The sequence below is a fragment of the Mytilus trossulus genome, chromosome 6 (genome assembly GCF_036588685.1).
Source record: "Mytilus trossulus isolate FHL-02 chromosome 6, PNRI_Mtr1.1.1.hap1, whole genome shotgun sequence".
Lineage (NCBI taxonomy): Eukaryota > Metazoa > Mollusca > Bivalvia > Mytilida > Mytilidae > Mytilus > Mytilus trossulus.
Genome location: NC_086378.1, coordinates 37,347,077 through 37,372,860, shown reverse-complemented (window position 1 = coordinate 37,372,860; position 25,784 = coordinate 37,347,077). Strand labels below are relative to the sequence as shown.

Below are 25,784 nucleotides of genomic sequence, written 5' to 3'. Positions count from 1 at the left end.
TTGCAATATAGGAATTTTGTTTGAAAAGCAAGGCACACTCAATTTGTGACTGGAAACCTACAGTGCAGTTTGTGATCCAGTAATCTTTCTCGACAAGATTCAGCTGATAGATGGTCTTTGCCAGCAATACTATGGCAGTCCAGAACTGACAGATAACTGCCATACAAGGCCATGCTCCAGTAATTGGTAGGAATATCGCTAGGAAAAATACATATACAGCACTCACAGCAGTCACCTGGAAAATAAACAATACATGTGTTTGGAATAAATTTAATACTAGGTAGGAATATGGAATAACAAAATACTTTAAAAAAAGGAAAACAAAATGGTTTAACAGTAAGTTGATTGCAATCTCAGAGTATTACAAAATCTCATTTGTAAGAAGAAGAGTATTCTAGAAAGAGAGAGAAGATATCAAAGGGATACCAAATTAAAGCCAACTGACAATGCCACTGTAAAAAGAAGAAACGACCATTATAACCAACAGTCTACAAAACACAACATATATACTACTAAACTAACTACGACCAATTTGTAAGTCGGCATGAAAAAAAAATGAATAAAAAAATGTCAAGTTTATGTTAAACTGATATAGGACAATGGTGTTGTCCTAAAATTATTTTCACATAATTAGCAATATCTGGGTTGAAGCCAAAACCAATAGTTATGTCACAATTTGTTACCAATTGTTGTAACCTGTTACTTTTTGTAAATCCCTCCTCTAAAAGGAGAACCTAGAATTCTTCCAGTAGTTGTTTTATGTCTTTGTAAGACTAAAGTACCTTTTTTAACAAGTCTATTTTCTTCCACCTCAATACCACTACTTGTTCTGATTAATTAATTAAAACTAGAGGCTCTAAAGAGCCTGGGTTTTTAACATTGATATATGTGCATATTCAACCAAGGAAACCCTCCAACACTGTAAACAAGAATAGAACTCATGACAAAAATCTCTGTTTTAGTATTGCCTATCATTTCATTTGATTCTTTAGTTTTAGCTAAAACACAAAAGAGGGTTAAAAAAATCCTCATTTAAGGGCAATCACATTATAAAAACTAACTTTAACTAACTTCAGAAACTTTACTTGTTAGTATATCCTTACTGATAATTTTAGTGATACTAGTATTTAAGTGTTGATTTATCTCTTATGATTTTTGTCATATAAGGCAAAATGCAAAAATTTAATGGTAAAAATCATCCTTAAAGGGCAATAACTCAAGTCTTGTCTTGTTGATCGTATTTGCATATGAAGAAACTCATCACAGATACCAGGACTAAATTTAGTATTTACGCCAGAAGTGCATTTCGTCTACAAAAGACTCACCAGTGACGCTTGAATCCAAAAAAGTTAAAAAGGCCAAATATAGTACGTAGTTGAAGAGCATTGAGGACCAAAATTCCTAAAAGTTTTGCCAAATACAGCTAAGGTAATCTATGCCTGAGGTCAAAAACCCTGAGTTTCTTTCAATCTATAATATTTTTTTAAATTGTTGCTAAAAGGCAATAACTCTAGGATGGTGTTGACTTGTTGATCTTATATACAGTTTCTTTCAATCAATTACAGTTTTCAAGATAACAGACAATATCGAAGAAAAAAAAATGGTAAAATTTGTCAATTTTAAAGTAAAATTAGTCAATTTTAAAAGGGCATAACTTCTATATGAAGTTGTTGGACAGTTTTGATGTACTTGAACAATTTGTTGAGCTCATCTTTCTGATAAATTCTGCCCTTGCCAGATTTTCCGTGTTTATAGTATTCAAATAATTGGACAAAACTTGCATTTTACCGCTGGGTTCTATTTTTGGCCATGTCAGCCATCTTGATTCCCAGACAGGATCATCAAACTCATTTTTAAACTACATACCCAAAAGATTATTGTGGCTAAGTTTAATTAATTTGGTCCGCAGCTTCAGAGGACAAGATTTTTGTAAAAATAAACAGAGTGATGACTGATGACAACAGAAAACTGATACCAAGTGATGAGAAAAACTCACTTGGCCCATTCGGTCAGGTGAGCTAAAAATTTAATTAATTATAGGTTAGACAATTAGTTTATTGTAGTAAGAAAGCAAGGACAAATTCAGATGGAAAAATTTTGAAATCATGGCAATATGAAAACTAAAAATCCAGGCTAAAAATAAGGCATATGTACTTAAATTCACTTACAGACCTAAGATGTTGTGGATGTGTTCCAGTAGAATAATAAACCAGTGACAGTGTGCATGTTTAGTGTTTGTTTATTATTTAGATTGTGCATTTGATCTGCAGTTTTATAGTTCTATAGATGCATAGATTAAATAGAAATACTTAATACAACCATAATTTTTTTTCAATGATATAACTGCATGGACAGGTTTTTGTCTAAATCATCTGTAGACTATTTATTTAAATTACTTTTATTTTATTTTATCAATCCTTTTGAAATTTCTTTTCCAAAATCAATGTTTTAGAGCAATTTGTGCAATTCTTAAATTACACTTTCACATTGGTATATGGGGGCTGAAGTGAAACAGACTATAAATTTCTAAAGAGGTAAATCAATACTTATTTTTCTGAACAGGTAAATCAATACTCTAAAAATATAAAACTGTGCACAATTATTCAAGTATAAAAGCAATAGGGTCTTCCTGATGACAAGCAGGATTTTGGCGAATTTTATGAAAAGATAATATGGATTAAATATGATGTGAATCATAAAGGTAATTTTGTTGTAGCAAAAGTCATTATTTGTAAATATTGCGCAAAATTGTTTAAAAAGTATTGAGGATTTTACTAGGTCTATTTTTGATGTTATATGTGTGTAAATCATTGTCTTACCTGTTTCAAAATTTTGTATTATTGAAATGCGTTGAAATGTCAAATTGAAAGAGGATATTTAAGCTTATTTAAATGAAAATTGGACCTGATAAACTGAATGCTCAAAGGGAGATATATTTCTTTATTCTGATATTATCAATGTTTGCAACAAAACCTATTTTCTTTTGATGCCCCCCTTTTATTAACTGTAGTTTACCTTGAAGTTGAATTAACTTACTTATACTAATTATAATGTGTTCAGTGAACTGTTGAATGAATAAGAAACATATCTGATTCTGATAGTTATTGGTACAATGTAATGCATGCCTGTTTTTTTCTATTTATATTAACGTATTTAAAAATAACATGATCAGTAAGTCATCCCAATGAATAATTAGATTTAATGAGTCAATGCATTGTTAATTGTTTCTTTTGGGCTTTTTTATAATTTGAATATATGCTTAATTAGATATTATTAGTTACATAGTGTGCTAGTGACCTATTACGGTATATATGGGGTCAGTAAATTCCATATTGGGTGTGAGCGAAGCTGGAGTCCCCATATATACCGTATTACGTCACTAGCACACTATGTAACGTATTTATCTTACCAACTATCTTTACATGTGAAATTTAGACTAGTGACCTATCAAAATGAGCAAGACTTCGATACTGTTAGCATTAAGAAACTAGGAACTTCCATTGATCCTACAAATACAGATGCCAACAATAACAACTTGTTAGGTTTAAATGTGTTTTATGAATTTATTTCCATCTTAATCATCAATTTCTTCGTCTGTTGAAACCTTTAAGATTTTTTCTCAGTTCCGTTTTGTTTTTATAAAGGGAAGTAACACCACTACTAACTGTGTATGAAATAAGCCCCGACTCCCTTTTACCTAATATGGAGTATAAAGGGACGTAACACCAATACTAACAGTGTATGAAATAAGCCCTGCCTCCCTAATAACCTAATATCAAAAACACACCGTCTCCACGAGGACGCTTTTAACCAATCATATTCCTACAAATGTATAGGAGGTAAGATAAAAGAAGATGTAGGAGTATGAGTGACAATGAGACAACTCTCCATCCAAGTCACAGTTTAAAAAGTAAACCATTAAGTATGTTATTAACAGAATGAGAATTTCCGTCTAATTCGTGAACAAGAAACAGCTTATCCTTATGTTGAAGAATTTTTATGGAAGAAGATAAATGTTGAGTTTTATCAACTCTTAAAAGCAATTAATCTCAATACATTATCCGTACTTTCATATAGAGAAAAAAGGTGTATTATGGTAGTTCATGATGAGAAACTGTCTAATTTGGAAAAATTAAAATATTGAAGATAAGTTCTGCATCTGTTGATAAACTGGCAATGTAAACATCAATGTACTAAAAAATACAGAAATACAGAACTGATAACAAACTTTTTTTCTACTTGGTGTTTTGGTGCTGATTCCTATGTTATGATATTTCTTCACTCAAAACAATTAAATTATAATATTTAAAGCGAGAAGCTTTTTAGTTGATTATAATTTAACTGATGAGAGATTTTGGTAATACACCAGGAAAGAAATGTGAAGATAACACAAACATTATAGGATAAGGCATTCAAAATTATTGCATTTATAAAAAAACCAAATGATATGTTTAACTGTTTTAGATTGATGGCATTATCAACTGAAAGTATAGAGCAAACTACAGCACTATGTCAACTTTGTGAAATAGAACCTAAAATAAAGTGGAAATGTAGAGAATGCAACCTGTTGATGTGCCAAAGATGTAAGGACAAAGTTCATCCTAAATTTCCATCTGCTAGTAATCATGATGTCATTAATATAAAGGACATTGGGAAAGATGAAGATGATCTAGAAGCAGAACTTGTTTTCACAAATCTGAAATGTAAACTACATTCAAATCAAAACTGCTGTCTTTTTTGTAATACCTGTCACGAAATTGTTTGTCCCACTTGCTTTACCAAGAGCCATAAAGTGCATGATTTGATAGAAGTTAAAGAAGGTTATTATAAAATAGTTGACAAACTAAAAGACGTTGATAAAACAATTGACAAACAGTTTAACAATTCCAGCATTAATCAAGAAAAACTTAATGTAGCAAAGTTTGTAGGGCCAAAAAATTATGCAAGTGCAACCAAAGAAATTGAAAGTCAAGAAATGGAATTGCTAAAAGCCATTAAAACATATAAGGACAAACTTTTGGCTGACCTAAGACAAACGTCCAGCAGTCTTTTCATATCTTTTGAAGAAGAAAGCAAACAAATAAAAAGAACAAGAGAAACACTAATGGAACAAAAGAAAAAGGTCAATGAGGTTATTCAGTCACAAGATATCCTAGAAATATTTGCTGCATCAAAAGATTTGGAAAATATATCAGTACCAAAAGTTAAAGTAATAAATAACTTTGACTGTCCTCTGACATTCATCAGGGGAGAAATAAAATACCTTTCTAAAGTGTTTGGATCAATTGAAGAAAGTAATGTGAAACCAAACCTAACGCATAATGTGAAACCACTTCTTATAAATTCTGATTTTCTCTCAGATTTGAAAAATTTCAAAATGATGGCTCTTCCTGATGGTACCTTGCTGGTTTATGACTTACAAAAAATTCTAAACCTTGAAATTACAAAGAAACCTGTATCTATTATATCCACCATTAAACCTGGAAGCTACTGCATGGCAGTAAATTCCTCTGGAGATATTCTGCTGGCTAATGGTTCTCCAAAACTAAAACTTTTTTGCAAGGATACAAAACAAATTTTACCAACAGGTTTTGACATTTCTTCAATTGCTATAACAGCTTTGCATGTATCACAAAATAACGACATTCTAGTAGCAGGTATTTCCCATGAGGCACCAAAACTTGTTGTCCTGAATCAGACGGCAGAAGTAAAGAAAGAATACCAGTTTGACAATATAAATAAGAAACCACTGTTTACAAAAGTGACCTGTATCACAAGTAATCATAAAAATAGCATAGCCATAGTAGATATAACTTGTAAAAGTGGCAATGGACACGTTCATGTAATAAGTCAAGACACCAACACTGACTCTGTTTACAAAGGGCATTCTTTGAAAGTTCAAGGGAGTGAATTTAAACCATGTGATATAGTTAGCACAGCCTTAGATAACTTTGTAGTATTAGATAAGGACAATAAGTCATTACATATACTTAACAATGAGGGTCAGGCAATCATAGCCTTTCTTACTGACCAGTTGATCACTGAAAGTCCTGATGCTATATGTATTAGTGGCAATAGTCACTTATACATTGCATGTCATGCAATTGAAACCCACCATAAAACATCAGTATACACTGTAGACTTTTCTCGATGGTAATGTTATAAGAAGGGGTGGATGGGGGCACTGGCTGCCTTAAGAGGGGGCCTGCTCCAGTCATGATTCAGTGATTCCCTACTGTAAATTCAGAAATTATTGCGTGCATTTATTATTGCGATTTTGTTAATTTCAACTTAAATGCGATTTTAATTTTTACGATTTTGGGAAAATTCATGATTTATTCAGTTAAAATATTATAAAATGCGAGTTTTAATTATTGCGTTTACAACTCTGTCGCATTATTCGCAATAATAAAAACCTCGCAATAATTTCTGAATTTACAGTATGTAATCAACCAAATTCCCCCTCACCACTACCCCCTGGATCTGCCTATGATTTGGCAATTGAATTTACTTTAACTCTAATAACTTTAACAAAGTCCTTTTGTTGGGTAGAATTTGAACAAAGACTTTCCCAATATTTACACTTAAAGGGAAATTCCGCGATTTTTTACTTATCATCTAATTATGTTCATCTTAACATAAAAAAACACATTTGCAAAGTTTTAAATTTATATTCCTTCTAATAACGGAGAAAATCAAGTATTTGTAACTTTTTTGGTTGAATTCTCGAGTGGGTCGTGACGTATTAGCCCGATTTATTGAATTCTGGGAAAAAATAAAATCTGTTTAACTCTTATAGCTTATCGACAATATATGTAATTAAAAGCGCACAGCTGAAGAATGGTCAAAGTTATTAACCACAATATAAGAATGAACGAAAATGAATATGCATATATATACCGTTTTGTATTGATTGAATTAAACTCCTATACAATTATCTCTAGTAAATGTTTTTGAATAAATTTAATTAATTATTGTTGAGATTTTTTTCATAAAATATTTATTGAACATTTTTACTGATATTGAACTGAAAATATTTCAGTTCTATTTACCGTTATTGTTTTGATAATCATTTCAATGCAACTAATGTGTGAGCAGAGTGTGTATATTATTTTGTAAAGGTCACTGTATATTTCTCGGCTTGAGGTCAATTCGTTTACCTTGTAGCTATTTAGCCGCAGGTGTGAGTTCAAGCGTACACAGGTATAAATGTTGTTATTTGGAAAGGATAAACAGAAGGGATTAGAAAGAGTCTATGCTGTCACGATGTAATACACTCAGATTTAATACACGATGAGAATAAAGATACAATAATTAAATTGTGTACATTAATTGAAAATAAAATTCAGATTCGTAATTCCGAAAGTGTATAAAAATAAAAGGAAACAATTTTTGATTACTTGCTTAGCGAATTGGCGTAAAGATTCAAATATGAAGCCAAAAATAGTAGTTTTAATCTTTAATAAAAACTAAATGCAATATTATCCAATTTGATATACCATTGTACATCTGTTTGATATCATTGACTTTACCGGAATTTCTTAACTTGTATTCAAATCTGGCTGTGATTTAAATGCTAATAAAACTATCGCAATTTTAAAGTTTTTAATTGACAAAAAAATACAACATACAACATGCATGATTTTTTTTTAGTTTCTTTTTAACATTTTATTCTTACATAATTAAATTCATTTGACAATCATTTACACAAACTTTTTGTGAAAAGAATACCAATTATCTAAGCTAAGGCATTATTTCTTTTGAGGATTTTTGAGGATTTTTTTTTAAAATTTTATGATAATATTTGTGCAATGTTGAACATGATAGCCGTCATTAATCCAAATAAGTAATACAGTAGTTGTAATAACATTTATAATTTAGTCATGCATAACTGATATTGACGAATTTATAATAGTTCGTTCATACATCGTTGTTCATGAAACAATCATTATAAGTATACATGTAAGTTTCCTGACGTATAAGAGCCATTGAGGATGAGCTCCAGAGAAATCAGACTAGTGGCGTTTCGTTCGTTTGTTTGTTGGGAAAGGAGAGGAAATGCAACCGCTTGTACAGATAAACGACAGAATTACCATACAAGCATTTATAGTCAACACAATCAGAAAGAGTTCTCATCGTTAGACGGGGAATATGAAGGCTTCCAAGAATGAACAAGTGACATGTCTAACTCTGAACAGTTAGAAAACAGACTATCGACATCGACCGCTTGTTCTTGATATTTGAAACTGTATGCATATATATAAGTATACGTTTATGATATAGTGATGAGTTCTTGCGTCTGACAAAAACTGAATTCCTTCATGGTTATATCTTGCCATACATTTATATTGGTTTGTAAGGTGATTACTCAAAATCGTTATTTGAAAATCCTGTTTGTGAGATGTAGATTCATTTCAATACAGAAATTTCGGCTATATATTTCACAAGTGTATAACACGGAGAAGCTCTGAAGGTCCATTACTCCCATTTTGTTTGGGTGTGAACCATCAATGTTTACAGCAATATCAAAGAATAAGGTGATGATGGTAGAAAAAACTATGGGCGTCATGTGGCAAATATTACATGCATATCGGACAATGAGTTGTCAATCTGTATGAAAAGATTTCCAATACAAGGAATGTTTACATGCTATACTCTCGTACTAGTATTACAGGGTTCTTGTGGCGTTCACCTTAGACACACATCGTTTTAACGATGTTTAAAAAAAGACAGAACAAATTTAATGTCATATTTCCCTATTTTTAAAATATAACTAAAATTCTTTTATCTGACAAGAATACCCCTATTTAGCGAACAAGTAATTTATTCTTTTTTCTGTTATTGAATACCAAGAAAGAAAATAAATCCTGAAATTAATTTGAAACTTTGATACTCAAAAGTTTCCCAGCAAAATATTCACATCCCCTGGGGATAATTAGTGTTCGTCCAGTGGCATATATAACAATTGTGATGACGAATTCCTTCCTTTGTTCGAGAACAATCTTATTGAAATATGAATCTGTGATTTTCCTATAGGTCCACAGCTTCAATGAACCAAAGCAAAAGTTATACATCGACCTGTATTTAAATCAAATTGGTTCTCTTCTTCTTTTGGTATACAACTGTAGTCTATCAACATTCGATGATTACATACTGTTGGCATACGTGGACTAGTCTATTTACAACACTTTTACCCCTATTTATTCAAAATATATGTTTTTTTCTTATGTTCAATGTATACATGTATATATTTTAAATTGCGCTATAGTTCCGTAACTTTCTATCCAGTCGTATAAACGAATCGTCGGCAAGTGCGTACATTTTTTTAAATCAATATTTCTGGTCTGTTCCAATCTGTCCTTCACTATTGACAATGACTATATATTACATTTTCCCAAATTCACCCTTGGAAAAAATATTTAAATAGATTTTAATTTCATCAAATCTTATTTTTTGGGTATTATTTATATTTTTATGAATTATATTCTTTACACCAGAAATGTTATTTATAAACAAGCGTATGAGTTTAGTAATGGCAAGTAAGACAGAGTTGTATATTATACATCTGATAGTTCAAAATGGAAAGTTATAAGTCATAAGTTATCAGCCGTGTACACTGATCAATACCTGCAGAAGTGAAACGATGCATGAACTTGCAAGCCCGACAGGAAATCGCTTGAATACCTGGACGTGTCACCTCACACCCCTCACAATACCTTTGGAAGTAATACCTTTAGCCATGCTGGTGATCAGATGAGGGAAGATCAAAATATATTTGAAAAAAGTTTATTACTTTAAAGAATTATGAACAAATTAGATTTTTGAAAACAATTTTCACGGAACACTTATTTATGATTTCAACTTTGACTTTTCACCTAATTCCAATATCAACAGTTTAAAAACAACAGACCATGGTAATTTAAAAAAAGTAAGAATATTTTCCGTATCAAGTTAGTTAGTCGGATAAAACAACCGTACGATTGAAAAGATATTGACACGCAATTACGACTACATCGGTTACTGTAGTTTTGTTTCTTTGTGGTTTATAGACATATCGTTTTTATTATTCGGGAACGAAGACAAGATGGCGGATCGCAGAGAATTGATACTCTAAATTTAAAATCGATGGTGATCGCTTATCTAGCGGAATAAAACTTTAATATATATGAATTTGAGCATTTTTATACAGAATGAACATAATATCAATTTTTGATTTTTTGGTGAAGTTTCCCTTTAAGTGATTAATTTTGTGCATTTTTTTCCCTTTAAAGACATGTGATTGACTATTAGAATAGAAGCAAATTACAACTTTTAAGCTTGTCTTGGTTTAACATAACTATATGGACCAATCCAATAACACCCATTTGATGTGAAAAATTTACCAGTTAGAGAGTTTTCCGGAAATATTAACCATTGTTAATTTGTCTGAAATGGTGTCATCCTGATTTGCCCACTTTTCATTACATTGCATATGTAAACATAGGGGAATTGTTGTTTTAATATTTAAAGTTTATTTATGAATTTTAGTTATATTTTTAACCTTTTATTTTACCTATAAAGTTATTAAAAAGATCTTATATTCTGCTATTAAATCAAGTAAGAAGAGCAAAAATATTCTATATATGATATATTTTTTTGGCAGGAAAATGGATTTAATCTGACAAACAGAAAAAAGAAATAGGAAAAAATCTGTACAACACATGTTTATTATTTTTACAATTTGTCAAGTATTGGTACATTCTGAAAAAGTAGTATGCAAAATAATGAAACTAAAGATTAGAGTAAATGTCATTTGAATTTTTTTCTATTTTTTGAACTTTTATTTCAAATAGAATATAAATGCAACTGTTCAGTAGCCAGGTCATCTATTCACGCTTCTTTAGCCATATACAATAAATCACTCAACAACACTTGTAGCAACTTAAACTAGAAGCAGTTTTTATTAAATACGAGACATCAACCAACAACGCAGCAGAGACAGTGTTCTCAGGGTTAGTTGGAAAAGCTACTTCACACAAGGATACCACTTTCCCATGAATTACTACTATACAGAAGGACCCTGCACCGTGCCAAATCACCTGGAAGGATGGCACACCAAACTTAAGAAGAGACCTAAACATGCCCACCCTAACATCTACAAGATCATCGAGTTACTGATGAAGAACCAGATACTAAGCGAATGTAATATTATCCAGTATGCAACAGGAGGAGCCTGCCCACCCAGAAGACAACGAAACAGAGTAATTGACACAAGACTCCAACTAATGAAAGACAGATACCAACAAGGACTCATCAACATGATTGATTTATCTGACGCAGCATCTCATCTTCTTCATTTGAACTGAGCAATTAAGTGAAATATTGTAATTTGTGACTTTGTAAATATAATGTTTTGTGACTGTTGATTTATATATAAAATATTGTATTTCTAATCATTTTACACATAGTGCCCCATATTACTTATTTTACCATAGTGCTTTGTTTATTTCCTTAAGTAAATTTATAAAATTTATAAAACTGATTCATATATTTATATAAAGTATGTTTGCAATAAAAGAGAACTTGTATTGGTGTATTTATATCATGAAAATGATTCAAAAACTAATGAATTACAAAGACTTTTTTATAACTGAATGTCATGGTGTTGTCCTAGTACATATGTGTTAAATGAATTGATTAAAAGATCAGTGAAAGATACCAGAGAGACAGTCAAAATCATACATCAAAAATAAACTGTCAATGCCATGGCTAAAAATGAAAAAGACAAACAGACAAATAATAGTACACATGACACAACATAGAAAACTAAAGATTAAGCAACACAAACCCCACCAAAATCTGGGGGTGATATTAGGTGATCCAGATTGAATTGATATTAAATAATGGTGAAAATTTTTCATTTATTCATTATTTTTTTATACAAATGAAAATGGAATTACAAAAAAAATACATACCTCTATAATATTAAAGAAAACATAAACAAACTCGTTGCATAAGTCGGAACAGACTATACATATGCTAATCAAACTTTTTGATTTTTTTGTTTTCATTATTAATAGTTAATTGGTAGAATTAAAAGTGGGCAAACCAGGAGTAAACGTCCGAAATGAAGGAGCTTGTTGGTTCATTAAAACAAGGAATTATTTTAAAAATTATTGACATGCCAGCTACCGACCTCAATCAAACCAATTGAATGATTATGGCTTTATCATATGAAAATCAAGCACAATTCCTCCCGATAATGGTTAAGTTTCATATCATCATCAATTCTTAAAGAAAAACACCAATCCCTGAATCATGCCAACAACTGGTTTTAGAATAAATGTGTAAAAATGTGTATTGCAAATAAAATGAATTCTAATGCAACAACGTTTGTAACGTTCATTATGATTGGATAACGTCACTTTCTTACATGGCATCAATTGAAAATTGATGCTATGGGACGTACGCGCAAGCGCAGACGGCATATGCCGGATTTTAAATACATGTTTTAACGTTGTTTTCTGTCAGTTTCATTAGAATGGAGATAACAATATTGTATTTTAAGCTCCGACGGCATCAATTTGGGATTTGATGGTCGCAAATACCCGTTTACTGTCTCCGCTAACGCGTCGCCAGTAAACTTAATTTGCGACCATCAAATCCCCAATTGATGCCGTCGGAGCTTAAAATACAATACAGTTATCTCCTAAAAGTTAATTTGGAAATAAAAAATATTTTCGTGGGTACATTTAGGAAAAAATTATAGTTTCTTAAATATTTGATTTCTTAGTTTTACAAAAGTCTGCATACAAAATGAAAATAAGGAGATGAGGTATGAATGCCAATGAGACAACTATCCACCATATATCAAATAAAGTGAATGTAAGCAATTTCAGGCCTATATGGCTATACAAAAATTGTAATTCCATGAACATTTCAATAAGTGCTTCATTTGTTCCTACAAAATTTAAAAAAAATTGTATTCCACAAATAATAATGAATATTTGAACATTTTGTGTACTGTCACTAACCTCATGAACTGCAACCATAATGATGACAAAGACAACAATTTTAAAAATGTGAATCTCCATCAGTCTCCAGAAAATTTCAGACAAAATTTTCCACCAATCACTACACAGCTGCCATAGTTTATTCCAGCACTCTGTTAGCTTCCTTCTCCATCCTAAAATCAGAACAAATCGGAAATTAAATATAAGGTGCTGGTCAGGTAAAAGTCTAAATGTTATTATCAATTGATGGAATTTTGGTGTTTCATAACAATTGGGTATTTGGAGGCAGTTATTTTTTATTGGTGGAGAAAGTAGGAAGGTACCATTGACCTTCAGAAGATTGGAATAAAATGCACTAACCATGTTCAGGATTAATAATTAAAACTTCCGTATGGAAAAGCTAGTGGTACACTAGTTGAATTAATAAGGAGCACTGGGAAACTGAGGCTCCTAAATCACTATCATTTGAGAGGTACCAATTTTACCAAAACTGAAAAATGTATAACCAATTATAAGCTAGTTTTTCCCAGATTCCTTTGTGCTATCACCAATTTGAAATGAACAAGATGAGCCCCGAGTTATTGCTCCCCCCGTTTTAAGATCTTTTGTTGGATCACATATCATTGTCCATAGGCAGATCCAAAGGGCCTGCCCTCCCCCCCCCCCTTTTGTGGCAAAATTTTTGGATGATCACTGAAGTATGACTGGAGCAGGCAGACAGAAGACATCCTCCCCTTTTTTTTTTAAATATCTGGATCTCCCACTGTGGTCAGAGTTAGTTATAACTTACGTTTAGTCTTGGTATAGACCACATGATCTGTATCAGTTGTGGTACCCCCTTCTGTATCAGAGATTGCAGGACCAGGAGGCTGAGTGTCTACTTCTTCTGAATCTTTCCTGTAATGAAGAATATCATTTCCTCCAAATATTTCTAGCAATATCTCATTTATTCAATTACAATATCTTAAGCATGGCATCTGCTATCTACAAGGATTTTAAGTTTTTTTACATGTACATCTGAAAATTAATTTTCAGTGCTTTCCTGCAGTAAACTGCCACTATCTGAAAGTTCCCTGCATTAAACATGCCTTTTTTAGTATCCAATTCTCTTCAAAATACCTTTTGCTTGTTATGTATAAAACTAAGGAGATAAAAAGTCAGTTCAAAGTCAAAGGTATTCTAGGGAATATTTTTAGAACCTACACAAAAACCTTCTTGCTTGATTGATTAGGTTTAAAACAACATATTTACAAACCAATTTAGAATCAAAATTTCAGTTTGATGAACAACAAATAAAATTATCTATTGTCTATGAATAGGCCTCTTCACAGTTAGTTCTGCCATATTGAATAGGGGGGAAATTATAATAATGGAGGTAAAATTGGTCTGTAAAATATGGGAAAACATCATTAAAACACAGCTGTTTCTTGGTAACGTGCACAAGATTTCCTGTACTATCATACTATTTCCACCTCTTTCAAAAAAAACTTTCCCTATTCAATATGGCAAACTAATCGTGAAGTGGCCTATTCAATCATGGAAGTTAGACTTGATTAAGGACAGCATTTTGCTTCTTGCACTTCTAAATAAAATGTTTACCACTAAACTAATTGTTATATATGATGAGACTTACACATATCTGTTTAAGTCACTGATTGTAAGGAATTCCTTGTGGAAATAATGGACCTGCAATATGATAACAATCAGAAAACTTGTTGGTGTCAGCAGCTTCACAAACAGGGTGGCTGTGTTAAACTGTTCTAGTCCTATATCTTTCAGTCTGTAAACATATAAAAATTTAATCCTTCAAAAGTGAAAATTCTTTAGTACATAGATGTTATAAATATTATGAAAAGAATTTCCCGAATAAAGTAGTACTTGTTTAGCTTCAAGGCAAAAATAAGTTTAAAGATTTGATTAACTTTTTTTTTAAATTGTCAGACAACCAATGATGACCAGTAATTATATATTTCCCAAATATGAGTAAATATTCTCTTTCATGAATATTTTACATACATTTCCTTAAGGATGTATTCTTCTGACTTTTCAGTCTCGTTCAGTCTCGTTGAAATCTCGTTCTTAAATTATTTCCAAAACATATGATAGAAGTGGAAAATATCAATGAATTTCAAAAATATTATAATCAAACATAACTCTGTGAAAAAATTGTGTATTTACCATGAACGGTTTTTGAATAATCCAGTTTTCAAATTTTACGACCATTCAAGTCAGTATTTTTAGTCAAAATTTTGAGAAAATGGGTGAGGGATACAAAAAATGAGTTTACAAGAATAATATACATCCCATCTCATTTTGGTCTTTTCAAATTTCTTAGATATGTATTTTTTCAATCATTTATAACAAAAAAGTTGAATTAATATGCATTTTGTTCTTTAAAATGAGAAAAATCATAAAAATACAAAATTGGCAGTATGGTAAATTTTACACAAAAAAGCATCAAAATATGATAAAACTTTCTTATATTAACACCTACCTATAGTTTTTGTAAGTTAAATTTATTCAGATTGGTCCACTTCATCTTTATGGAAAGTATGAAAAAAAGTTTAATTGTGGAACTGTGATTGTTTTCACGATAATAGCCCAAAAATAGGTAAAAATCGATGAAAAGTGAGAAAATCATCAAAATTTGGCATTTTCAAAGGGCCGTAGCAAAAAAAGAAGCAAACCACCATATGATTTTTTCTTCACCAATTGATTTGTTACAGTCTTATAAACCTAAAAATCAGGTTAAGAAAAAAAGTTTAATTCTAGAAATTTTTGGCTCCTCAGAGGTGTACATCCTTAAGAAGATTTGGACCAAATCAGCATCATGTATTTCGTGTTACAATTCTAAATATAACTGTTTAAATTGAAGAGAACAGTATCAAGTTTTTTCATAAAGACTTTACAGAAGAAGCTTTTTATGAAGATTGTTGTAGCTTAAACCAATCTATTTTTGGGCCAATGACAGGTTGTCTTTCCTTCATATGTCTTGTTTTCGCAGAGACTTGCCAATAGTGGTAAATAGTTACTGGCAGGACAAGTTTTATTCAAATCATACAATGCAGCACATATCATAGTGTGCTATTGTGCTAGTGTGCTATGAACAACATTAGAGATTATATAATCAGATCCTAATGTCTTCAGCAAAATTAATTTCAAAACATGAGTTAAGATTGCATGTTTTTAGCTGTCAAATCAAAATATCAGACCTTATGGTCATAAAAATTCTAAGTACAATTATCATACTCAGATTCAGAATTTAAACAATTAAAGATTTGATTAACTTTTCATTATCACTGAACTAGTACATATTTGTTTAGGAGCCAGCTGAAGGACGCCTCCGGGTGCGGGAATTTCTTGCTACATTGAAGACCTGTTGGTGACCTTCTGCTGTTGTTTTTTTATTTGGTCGGGTTGTTGTCTCTTTGACACATTCCCCATTTCCATTCTCAATTTTAAACTATAGATTTGGTACCCAGAGCACAACTTTTTTTCTCAGAGTACTGAGTAAAGTTTTTTGACATTAAACCCTGGTTTTTGCTTTTGATTTATTTCTAAATATAACTCACACATCATCTGACAGATGTGTTCCATTTTTCCAGTACATTGGGAAGTCACTAAACTGGTAGGTATACAGGATAATCAAAACAGCCATAGAATAGATAATTACTATCCACCAGAATAAAAACATGGTGAGCCTCCATAGTCTGTAACTCAACTGTAAAAATAAAATAATGTAATCAGTATTATCAACAATGTTTAAAATGGATCCTAAATGACTGTGTCACAAATGTATGGTATGTTATATACAGTGAAACCTGGGTAAACCGAACCCTGATAAAACCGAATTTCAGATTAAACCGAACAATTTTCAAAGTCCCACAAAATTTCCCTATGATTTAACGTTAATATACCTGAAAAAACCGAACCCTGTCAACACCGAATTCCGAACGCTTTTTGAAGGCTCGTTAGTAAATTTGTATCTTAAAGTACCTGTCAAAATCGATCAATACCAATCAAAACAATAAAATATTATTAATGATTTGTATGATTTAATTAAACAAACACAGGATGACAGAGTATTCCCGAGGGTATTTGAGGTTTAATGAACTTGTGAGTTGTTATTACAAACTAATTAGCATGTCTATGTCCATGTAGAAAGTAATTTTTTGTAAAGAAGCGTTAAAATGGTACCTATTGCCGATAATGACAAGAAAGGAAATTTTCCTCAGATCAATTAAATGCACCTTATTTAAATAATGACGGCCACAAAATCGTAACTTTCATTCTGTAGCTAAACTGTTTAATTAAACAATAGTTTTAAAGCCTTTCACTTGATTAAGAGGTCGTGCAACACAACAAGGTCAACGGATTTCAATTGCTGTATTCCCTTTAGAGGCCCTATATATTTGATTCGAATACTCCCAAAGACTTCCGTTAGCTATTTTAAAAGCAACGATAAAGTCCGAGAATAAACTTGATCCCTGCTGTTGCTTCACTGTTATCATGTGCACTAAGTTTCAATCAGCGGGTGACCAGTTTAGTCAGAGAACTCGTGTGCACAATGACGTTCCCGATTCAACAACGGAATCGTCATTTAACAGTGAATCTGAATTGGTCAGTGAATTTACGGATGAGAAAATAATTATAAAAAGCAAAATCGCTCCACGTCGGACATCTCCAATTGACGAGCGTGATTGACGGAGTGGCGTTTGATTTATAAACAAAAATGTACCAAACGTCTATCTTCATCTTCTTTTATTTTTTACATTTACATCTAAATCAACACAAAAATAAACTGTCGTCTGTTGTGTCACCTATGATCCCTTGTCAGTAAATGCCAAAATTATTTTGGTGTCGACTTCCGTTAACCTCTACAATCCGAACACCTGTGCAAACCGAACAAAACGCAAAGTCCCGTGGGTGTTCGGTTTGGACAGGTTTCACTGTATAACGTTACATTTTGAATAACATTTATTATCTTGACCAAATGAGAACTTGTTTTGCTCATTGTTGAAGGCAGTATGGTGATCTATTGTTGTTAATTTCTATGTCAATTGGTGTCTCTAGTGGAAGGTTGTCTCATTGGCAATCATATCACATCTTCTTATTTTATTCGGTGGACAAGATTTTTACAGAGAAAAAAAGCAAAATTTTAAAGTTATTTTTATCTTCTGATTCTGCGGAAATCATATTAATCTTAAAACAGACCCAATCAACAAAAAAACAACAATATCCACACTCTTACCAACCCCCTAAAAAAACTATGTAATGGAATCAACACGTGATTCTGAATCTGCCATCCGGTCTAGAAAGGAAGATAATCTTACCTGGAAGGTCAGTACAAAGAAGAGGAAAAGGATCATATAAATGATTCTATAAATAACCACTTCCTGTATGGAGATCAGTAGCATCATTACAGCACATACAAATATCCAGTACTTAGCTAGCACACTCCACATGTATTTCCCTGTAAAATATACCCATTAAATTTACAATGTTGAAGATGATGTGGAAAACCACAACGGGATGCGCAACAGTGCTATTTTTTAAATTCCATTAAGTACCTCATTTATTGACAATATTTAATTATGTTTTTATTAACAATGATAGGCTTTCAGATTTTTATTATTATTTTCTACGGTAAGCAGGTTTGCTAGCACATCCTCAAAATAAATTAGTCAGCAATTGTCACATGGCTTGAAGTTGGTCAGTACCATGTAAAAAGCAACTGCCAGAATGAGGCTGGCTTAGTATAGACGAAGCATTTATTGAAGGAATGAAATTATTCAGTTAAAACAGAGTTTAGAAGCAAAAAAATGTAAATGTTAATAAGACAATCAGTTTTCAAAATTAAAAGTTTAATAGAAGCATGTACAAAGAACAAAAAATTGAGAGCATCAGAACTTTTCCAGAATTAATTGTGAGGGTTTTCAAAACAAATATTACAGCATTTGGATTGTTTATGTTCCAAAAAGTATGCATGACATTTGTGGAGGGAAAAAAACATCAACCATAAAATTTTGAATTGATATTTAAACCCTTTCACAACGATTTCTGGAAAAGTCCAATATAACATGCTAGACTGTGAACAAAACGATATAAGTACATTTAAACTTATCGGAAAATGACCACAGATATGTAATTTTAATTTGGGAATTAAATATAGGTTTAGTATATACTGAAATAATTGTATTTTTCTACCACTGAATCTTTAATGTCAATCTGAAATAAAATATTCAGTACTCTTAAAAACAAAAATTAAAAAATCATAATTAGAATTTCAAACATTTATTTCAGAAATTAGGATTATATTCAACTGAAACAAACACCTACACATTTATGATCTTAAAATATCAAATACTAATTTTACTTTATACTTAATGACTCAAAGTCTAGCCAAGCTATGACTTCACTCGAATAAGTATTTTTTTTAGAGACGGATACGACAAAAAACACATGTTACTTTTTTAATCGATAAACAAAACAATAGAAAACATGAGAATTCAACTGACAGAGGTTTAATTGACATTCCATACCTATTTTTTTCATAGTACTACTGTCATAACCATCAACACTATCCACTCTTGAAGGAAAACCTGTTGGAACATGCATTATTAATATACGGACACAAATAGCAATAAGTTTATATCCTCAAAGAATCAATTTTCGAAAAAATTCTAGTTATTATTAAAATTCTGAAACAAAAAGTCATAAGTTTTCTATTTTTCCCCAAAATTCTACAGCTATGCATTCACTTAACGAATTATCTAGGATTTCAATAATTTTCAAATTAGTATTTTTCAGTAATGTTGTTGAAAGAACACACAAATTTCTATACTGTCCATGTAAATATATTGATCCTTTAAATAACTGCTAATAACAGTTATACAATGTTGATTTAATTCCCCCCCTCTTTTCCCCCCAAAAGTGTATAATATATAAAATTCTTTGAGAACACACATCACAAACTAATTTCTATTGGAAGTTCAACTGCAGACAAAACTTTGAACAAAAAGTACCTAGCTACAAATGATAAAAGAATATTAACTGTTAAAAAGAGGTCTGATGCAACAGATCTAACCTGAAATTCTTTCATTATTAATATTTATAACATTACATCAAATTTATTTTAAATGAACAAACATTTCATTAAATCTAAGATATTGTTATTTTTAAGACCAAGCAAGACATGTTTTGAAATATACAATTAAGAATTGTCATTAATACTTAGAGAAATTTTGCCATGCCAGTTTTCAGATTACTGTTTAGTGCACATGCTGCAATAGATATCTTTTTTGAAATAGATTTTGCATGCTTTATGGAAATTTAAATTCGGTTACCAAAAATTGGTAAATGTTTTGTTTTTTCTTCAATCATTTTAAATGAAAATAAGAAATCAGTATTATTTCTACATTAAATCAATTCAACTACCACTAAGAATAACATTCAATATGTTTTAAAAAGTACTTAGGTAGACTATGTAAAATATTCAAAGTAAAATGTAAATTAGTCGCCAATTTATTTTTTTAAATGATTTTTTTTACTTTAAATATTACAAATATCAAATGATCTCATTTTTAAAATGCATGCATATCTGATAATATTCTTTTTCAATCTATACAATTACGACCTTATAAAAAACATATGATGCAGAACAAACACTTTCCACTACACCAAGGCATACTCAGATCACATGACCCATGAAGTAAAAATAAAATCAAAATAACCTCTAAACCAGGCCATTTTTTACCAAAACCCTTCTTTTTCATTTCTATCTTTAGTCTCTAAATTTGGGATCATTTCAATACAAAACTATGTCAATATATTCTAGCAATTTGGCCTCATTAGCCATTGTTAAAATTATTATTCCTTCACCTCAAGCTTGTAGCAGTTTTCTCTCTTTTTCATGCAGATAAAATTATGCTATTCATTTAAAAATGTTTGTTGATGATAAAACTGATTAATTTTTCAGATAATGTTTCATTTTTCTTCGTTTGATAAATAATTCATAAACATTTTGCATTTTTAAATGAAAAGCATTTTTTTATTTGTGCAGATGCTTTCTCATTTCACAAATGAATTTTAGAAAATCTCATAAATTATAGAATCAAAAAGAAAATTTCTTATAAAAAAAAATATTTTAAAAAAGAATAAAAAATTATTTTTTTTAAATTATGAAATGAGGTAGCATTGCCGAAAAGAGAAAACTTTTCCCTCTAATTGATTTCTTCTTAAGATACTTATATAAAAACAAAAATATAAAATTTAAATCTGGTTAGAAAGGTGTAAGCAATTTATTATGAATTAAAACTTTGAAATGAAAATTGTCATTATTCTTAAGAAGAAAGGGTTAAGTTTGTTAGTCTTACGTTTATAATCTATACTCTGCAGCTGCATCCAACCACCTAAGAGTTGCATGTACAGATAAAATCTCTTGTAGTGTTTATTTTCGTTCTTTAATCAAATAAATTAATGTATGTAGTCCATGTATAACTAAACTATGTATAATTTTTTGAAAGAAACAAAAACAAATCCTTACTAACCCCAATTGGGAGAGAGTAAGCAAAACATCCAACAAGTAAAACCAAAGTTGAAAAGAATATAGATGGATAGACAGATTGATAGTTGTTTGTTTCACATCCAGTGGCAAACATTTCATGCATAGTCGGGACAACAACAAATCAACCATAATACACTAAGAAATTGGGTCAACTGGGTTGAAGGGTTGGAAAAATTGGACTGCCACTGGAAAATAAAGGTACCGGTATGTTGGATAGAAATTTGACCTTACAATAGGCAAACTACAGACCCATCTAAGAGTTGTTACAACAAATCATTACCTTGCTGAGAACCTGGTGCTCTCTCTAAATGGGTAACAAAGATAGAAAAGTAACAATCTTCTATTTTAAACCTTAACAAACCTGCCTGACTATAAGATAATGAAATGGGGAAAACATAATGTACCAGGTAACTCAAAACTTCAGATACTTCTAACCTTTGTCAGAAGGCTATGGTAGAAAACATCTAAGAACGGAAATGCATTAAAATCAAAAGTAATTTATGTAAATCATTTTACTTAAAATAGGTTTGGGAAACAAATAGCCAATCAGCTTTAAATATAGGACCGGCAATGCTTCTATGCACTAAATATGAATTTGATGTCGAACACTTTCCAACTACAGTTGTCTTTACTAACTTTAAAATAATTGTGTTATGACTGCTCTCTAAGAATATTGTTTTACTATGCTTTCTGACAAATACTATTTGCATGCTGTAAATCATGAAAGATGCATGATTACATCTTATTCATTTTTCTACTATATATGTATTGGTATATAAATTCTTGTATATACTACTAGTGTGCAAGTACCTGTTGATTCAGAGTCTAACAATTGGGAGTCTAATGATGTCATCAAAAAGAAAAAAAAACTTCAGTATTGGTTATAACATAGAAGAACATACTTAAACGTAGAATTCAAATGTTAGGAAATGTTACATTTGCTTTTATATATAGCTACTACACATAACTCCAATAATTTATTACATCTTAAAAACAATGAATTCATTAATTTTATTCATGGAGTACCAATTTTGGGGTCAAAGCAAAAAGCCAAATTTCAATGTTTAACAAAAATAACACTGAAAATTGTATCAATTAGTTTCCTAGGGGTTTCATAGCTAAATATAAATGTGTGATGTAACTCTATTCTTTTTTCACAGATGAAAATTGATATTCATAAAAATAAATGAATCCACAGTATTTTGATGTTTTCTAAGAATGATCTGAATACATTCGTGCATAATAAACTTACAACAACGACTAGAAGTATATATTAGCAAAAATGCATAATATTTCAACAGGTAAAATAAAGTTTAATTAGATTTCCAATTAAAAAATATATTTGAAGAGATGTTTGGGTTTGTACATACTAAAGAATGACCGAGCAGACGGCGACTGTGGTGAATCACCATTAGGAGACACATCTTCCATTTGATATCCAAGATGGTACTTTCTTTCTTTTCTTTCTCTCATAAACTGTCGTAGTGTCAACCAAAACATAGCTGTAAATAGGATCTACAAAATAAAATCTAGACTTAAAAACAGTTCTTTTGTGGTAAGTAATTTTTTTCCCATACAAATGCTCTTCAACACAAAAATGGCAATTTACTCATTTACTATCGAGCAGTATTCATGGAAATTTACAGTATGTTTTCGAAATAAGATGTGATTTGGTTGCTAAAATATGCTCACTAATATCAATGAATAAATGAAATTCCAAATAAACAACCCTACAGATGCAAATGTTTAATTGTTTCACATTTTGTCATGTCTTTTATAGCAGATTATTTAGTATCATTTTTGCTCATTGTTGAAGGCGTTAATTCCACTAAGGTGACCTTTAATTGCTTAAATTTACATTATTTGGACACATTTAGATTGGTGTCTCATTCATTGCATTGGCAATCATACCACATCTCCTAATCTTATATACATATTGTAAGTTTGCATAAATATCACCTTTAAACTTGATTTTAGTGTAATTTCCATCCCCCTGCTTATAAAATACCATCCCAAATTTTCTTTTAAATAAAGCAAAACACAAGAAACATTCTTTTCTGTTTTGGATGTTTAGATATAAATGATCTTTCAAATCAATGAGAAAATTAAGTGTCAATGAATCAAAGTGAAACCTATTTTAGCCTAACCAATTGGAAACAAACTAATTTGTTTCGATAGGTAAGTTTCTACAGACTAATCACTGTATGTCATAATATACAAAAGTTCATGTTACACAGTTTTTCAGTTTAATGCAGATTTGATAAAGATTAGTTAGTCGGTAAATCTACAATATGATTCTATTTGTATACCTGTACAGCAAGTTGTAAACATGGGTAAGGAAAGGTCTTCAGTCCAACCTCATTCAATTTCACTCCATTTACTACTTCTGGTAGCTCGTTTTTCAAATTCATTCCAAAGACATACTGAATTATCAGCAGACATTCTCCATACACAACCAGCAATGGAGATATACATAAGGTCAGCTCACGAGACTTTGGAACCATCCACACTATACAAGCTCCCAACAGTAATACAAAAGTCAACCAACTGTGGAAAGTGATACTCCAGGCCTGAAAATAATAATCACAAAATTTATTTCTTCCAAAGAAGGAGCCTGTAATTCAGTGTATACATTAGTTGTTGTCTGGTCATAATTTTTGTTTGTTTATTGTTTGTTCATAAATCATGCTGTTGGTTTTCTTGTTTGAATTTATTTACATTGTGTCATTTCGTGGCCTTTGTAGTTAACTGTATTGTATAAGATTCTGATAGTTGTTGAAGGTTGAACAGTACCCTATAGTTGTTTGTGTGTCAATTGAATTGTTTTCTCATTGGGATTCATACATCTGCTAATTTTAATATTAATAGCTTTTTTCATGCTAATTAATTCTACATTTCTGTGTTTTTGCATCCTGATTAATCCTACATTTCACAGTTTTTACAAACAAATTTATTTTACATTTCCCTGTAAATATGATTGTTGACCTACCATCATTGCAATCAGAGCTAAAACGTAACTCTGTTTCATTGCATAAACAAAGATGGACACCATATAAGGACGTTTGACATCTTCTTTCACTTGTTTTTTCTTCTTGGCTGGTTTAGTGTCACCGTCAGCTTCATCTTCATCAGATTCAAAAGCTGCAGACATAGCTGGGGAACCTTCCTTGTCAAAGGTACTATATGATGCATTCTCATTTTCAACCAATCGCTGAAAAGTATAGCATATAAAATTACTGACCATGAATTGTTATGATATAAAGTGTCAAGTTAATTTTACTGTAGTACAAAAAATGAAGTACACAAAAAATGTTAACCCCAAATTATAAAATAGGCAATATAGTCAAAATCTGTACTTTATGAATCACATTTGCCATGAACCAATAAGACAACTTATGAAATTCTTATTACAATTATTTATGAAGAAGTAAACCAAATATACCATATAAATACCTCTTCCAACATATATTTACATTGAATTAGTATAGTTAAAATGTTAAATATGTGTATATTTTGTGCAATATTAAGCTTAAAGCAATTGAATACAAATAAATTATAATAAAACATAACGTAGCAAGCAAAAACTTATCTCATAAACAATGTTAGTACATTAGTAAATAAATAAAAATCAATAAAAATAATGACGAAACAAATTAACGGATAAAAGTTGTTTCATACCTTAACCATTGTGTACCCAAAATTTGTCATTTTGTACCAATGATCAAAATCATTAAGTACCATATAGACTAAATACTCTTTCTTATTTCATTTATTATAACATTGCAGAAAAACAAGCTGTAGAAAATTTAGAAGACCTATAAATGATTTAAAACCAAATTTCATACTAAAAAGGCATGAAAATATTACCACTGGTTAAGCAAGCAACAATCGACCAATCAAAGAGTATTTGACAATATCAAATTTAGATCTGAGTAAATATTTGTCATATGGAGTAAACATTATAATCTATTGGATATATTTTATCATGAAATGACACATTAATTTTCCTTATGGTATGAAAGGCATACATATTGATCATTCATATGGTACTAATGATCTTGCATGAGGTTCCAAATGGTCAAGGTACATAGTGGTCAAGGAACAAAATGATGATAATTATTTTTTTCAAATTTACCATTTCCAAGAAACCAGAAACAATGAATTCATTCTACAAATTTCAAAAGGAAAAGCTGTGGTTAATTGTAATGTAATTTTAAGTTCAAATT

At 30.7% G+C, this 25,784-nt stretch overlaps 2 protein-coding genes across 8 annotated transcripts in view; one reads left to right on the top strand and one right to left on the bottom strand.

Annotated features, from left to right (window-relative positions):
- LOC134721270 (piezo-type mechanosensitive ion channel component 2-like) overlaps positions 1–25,784 on the bottom strand; it is a 94,959-nt gene that overhangs the window by 46,638 nt on the left and 22,537 nt on the right. For 5 of the 7 annotated variants that reach the window (XM_063584133.1, XM_063584129.1, XM_063584131.1 and 2 more), the window contains 11 exons: positions 24,548–24,769; positions 23,868–24,128; positions 22,929–23,073; positions 22,369–22,398; positions 19,535–19,594; positions 18,326–18,465; positions 16,565–16,713; positions 14,626–14,772; positions 13,783–13,889; positions 13,014–13,165; positions 62–235 (listed from right to left, as the gene is read on the bottom strand). In XM_063584133.1, coding sequence (XP_063440203.1) covers positions 62–235; positions 13,014–13,165; positions 13,783–13,889; positions 14,626–14,772; positions 16,565–16,713; positions 18,326–18,465; positions 19,535–19,594; positions 22,369–22,398; positions 22,929–23,073; positions 23,868–24,128; positions 24,548–24,769 — 1,587 coding nt within the window. The remainder of the gene's footprint in view (positions 1–61; positions 236–13,013; positions 13,166–13,782; positions 13,890–14,625; positions 14,773–16,564; positions 16,714–18,325; positions 18,466–19,534; positions 19,595–22,368; positions 22,399–22,928; positions 23,074–23,867; positions 24,129–24,547; positions 24,770–25,784) is intronic. The other 2 variants (XM_063584132.1, XM_063584134.1) reach the window with 2 other exon arrangements.
- On the top strand, positions 2,541–6,229 carry LOC134721278 (uncharacterized). The gene is made up of 2 exons (XM_063584161.1): positions 2,541–2,701; positions 4,465–6,229. The coding sequence occupies exon 2, from the start codon at positions 4,469–4,471 to the stop codon at positions 6,155–6,157; it is 1,689 nt and encodes a 562-aa protein (XP_063440231.1). The 5' UTR covers positions 2,541–2,701; positions 4,465–4,468; the 3' UTR covers positions 6,158–6,229.

Excerpts from the sequence above, each read along its gene's own strand:
- LOC134721278 (XM_063584161.1), top strand. The coding sequence starts at position 4,469 with ATGGCATTATCAACTGAAAGTATAGAGCAAACTACAGCACTATGTCAA.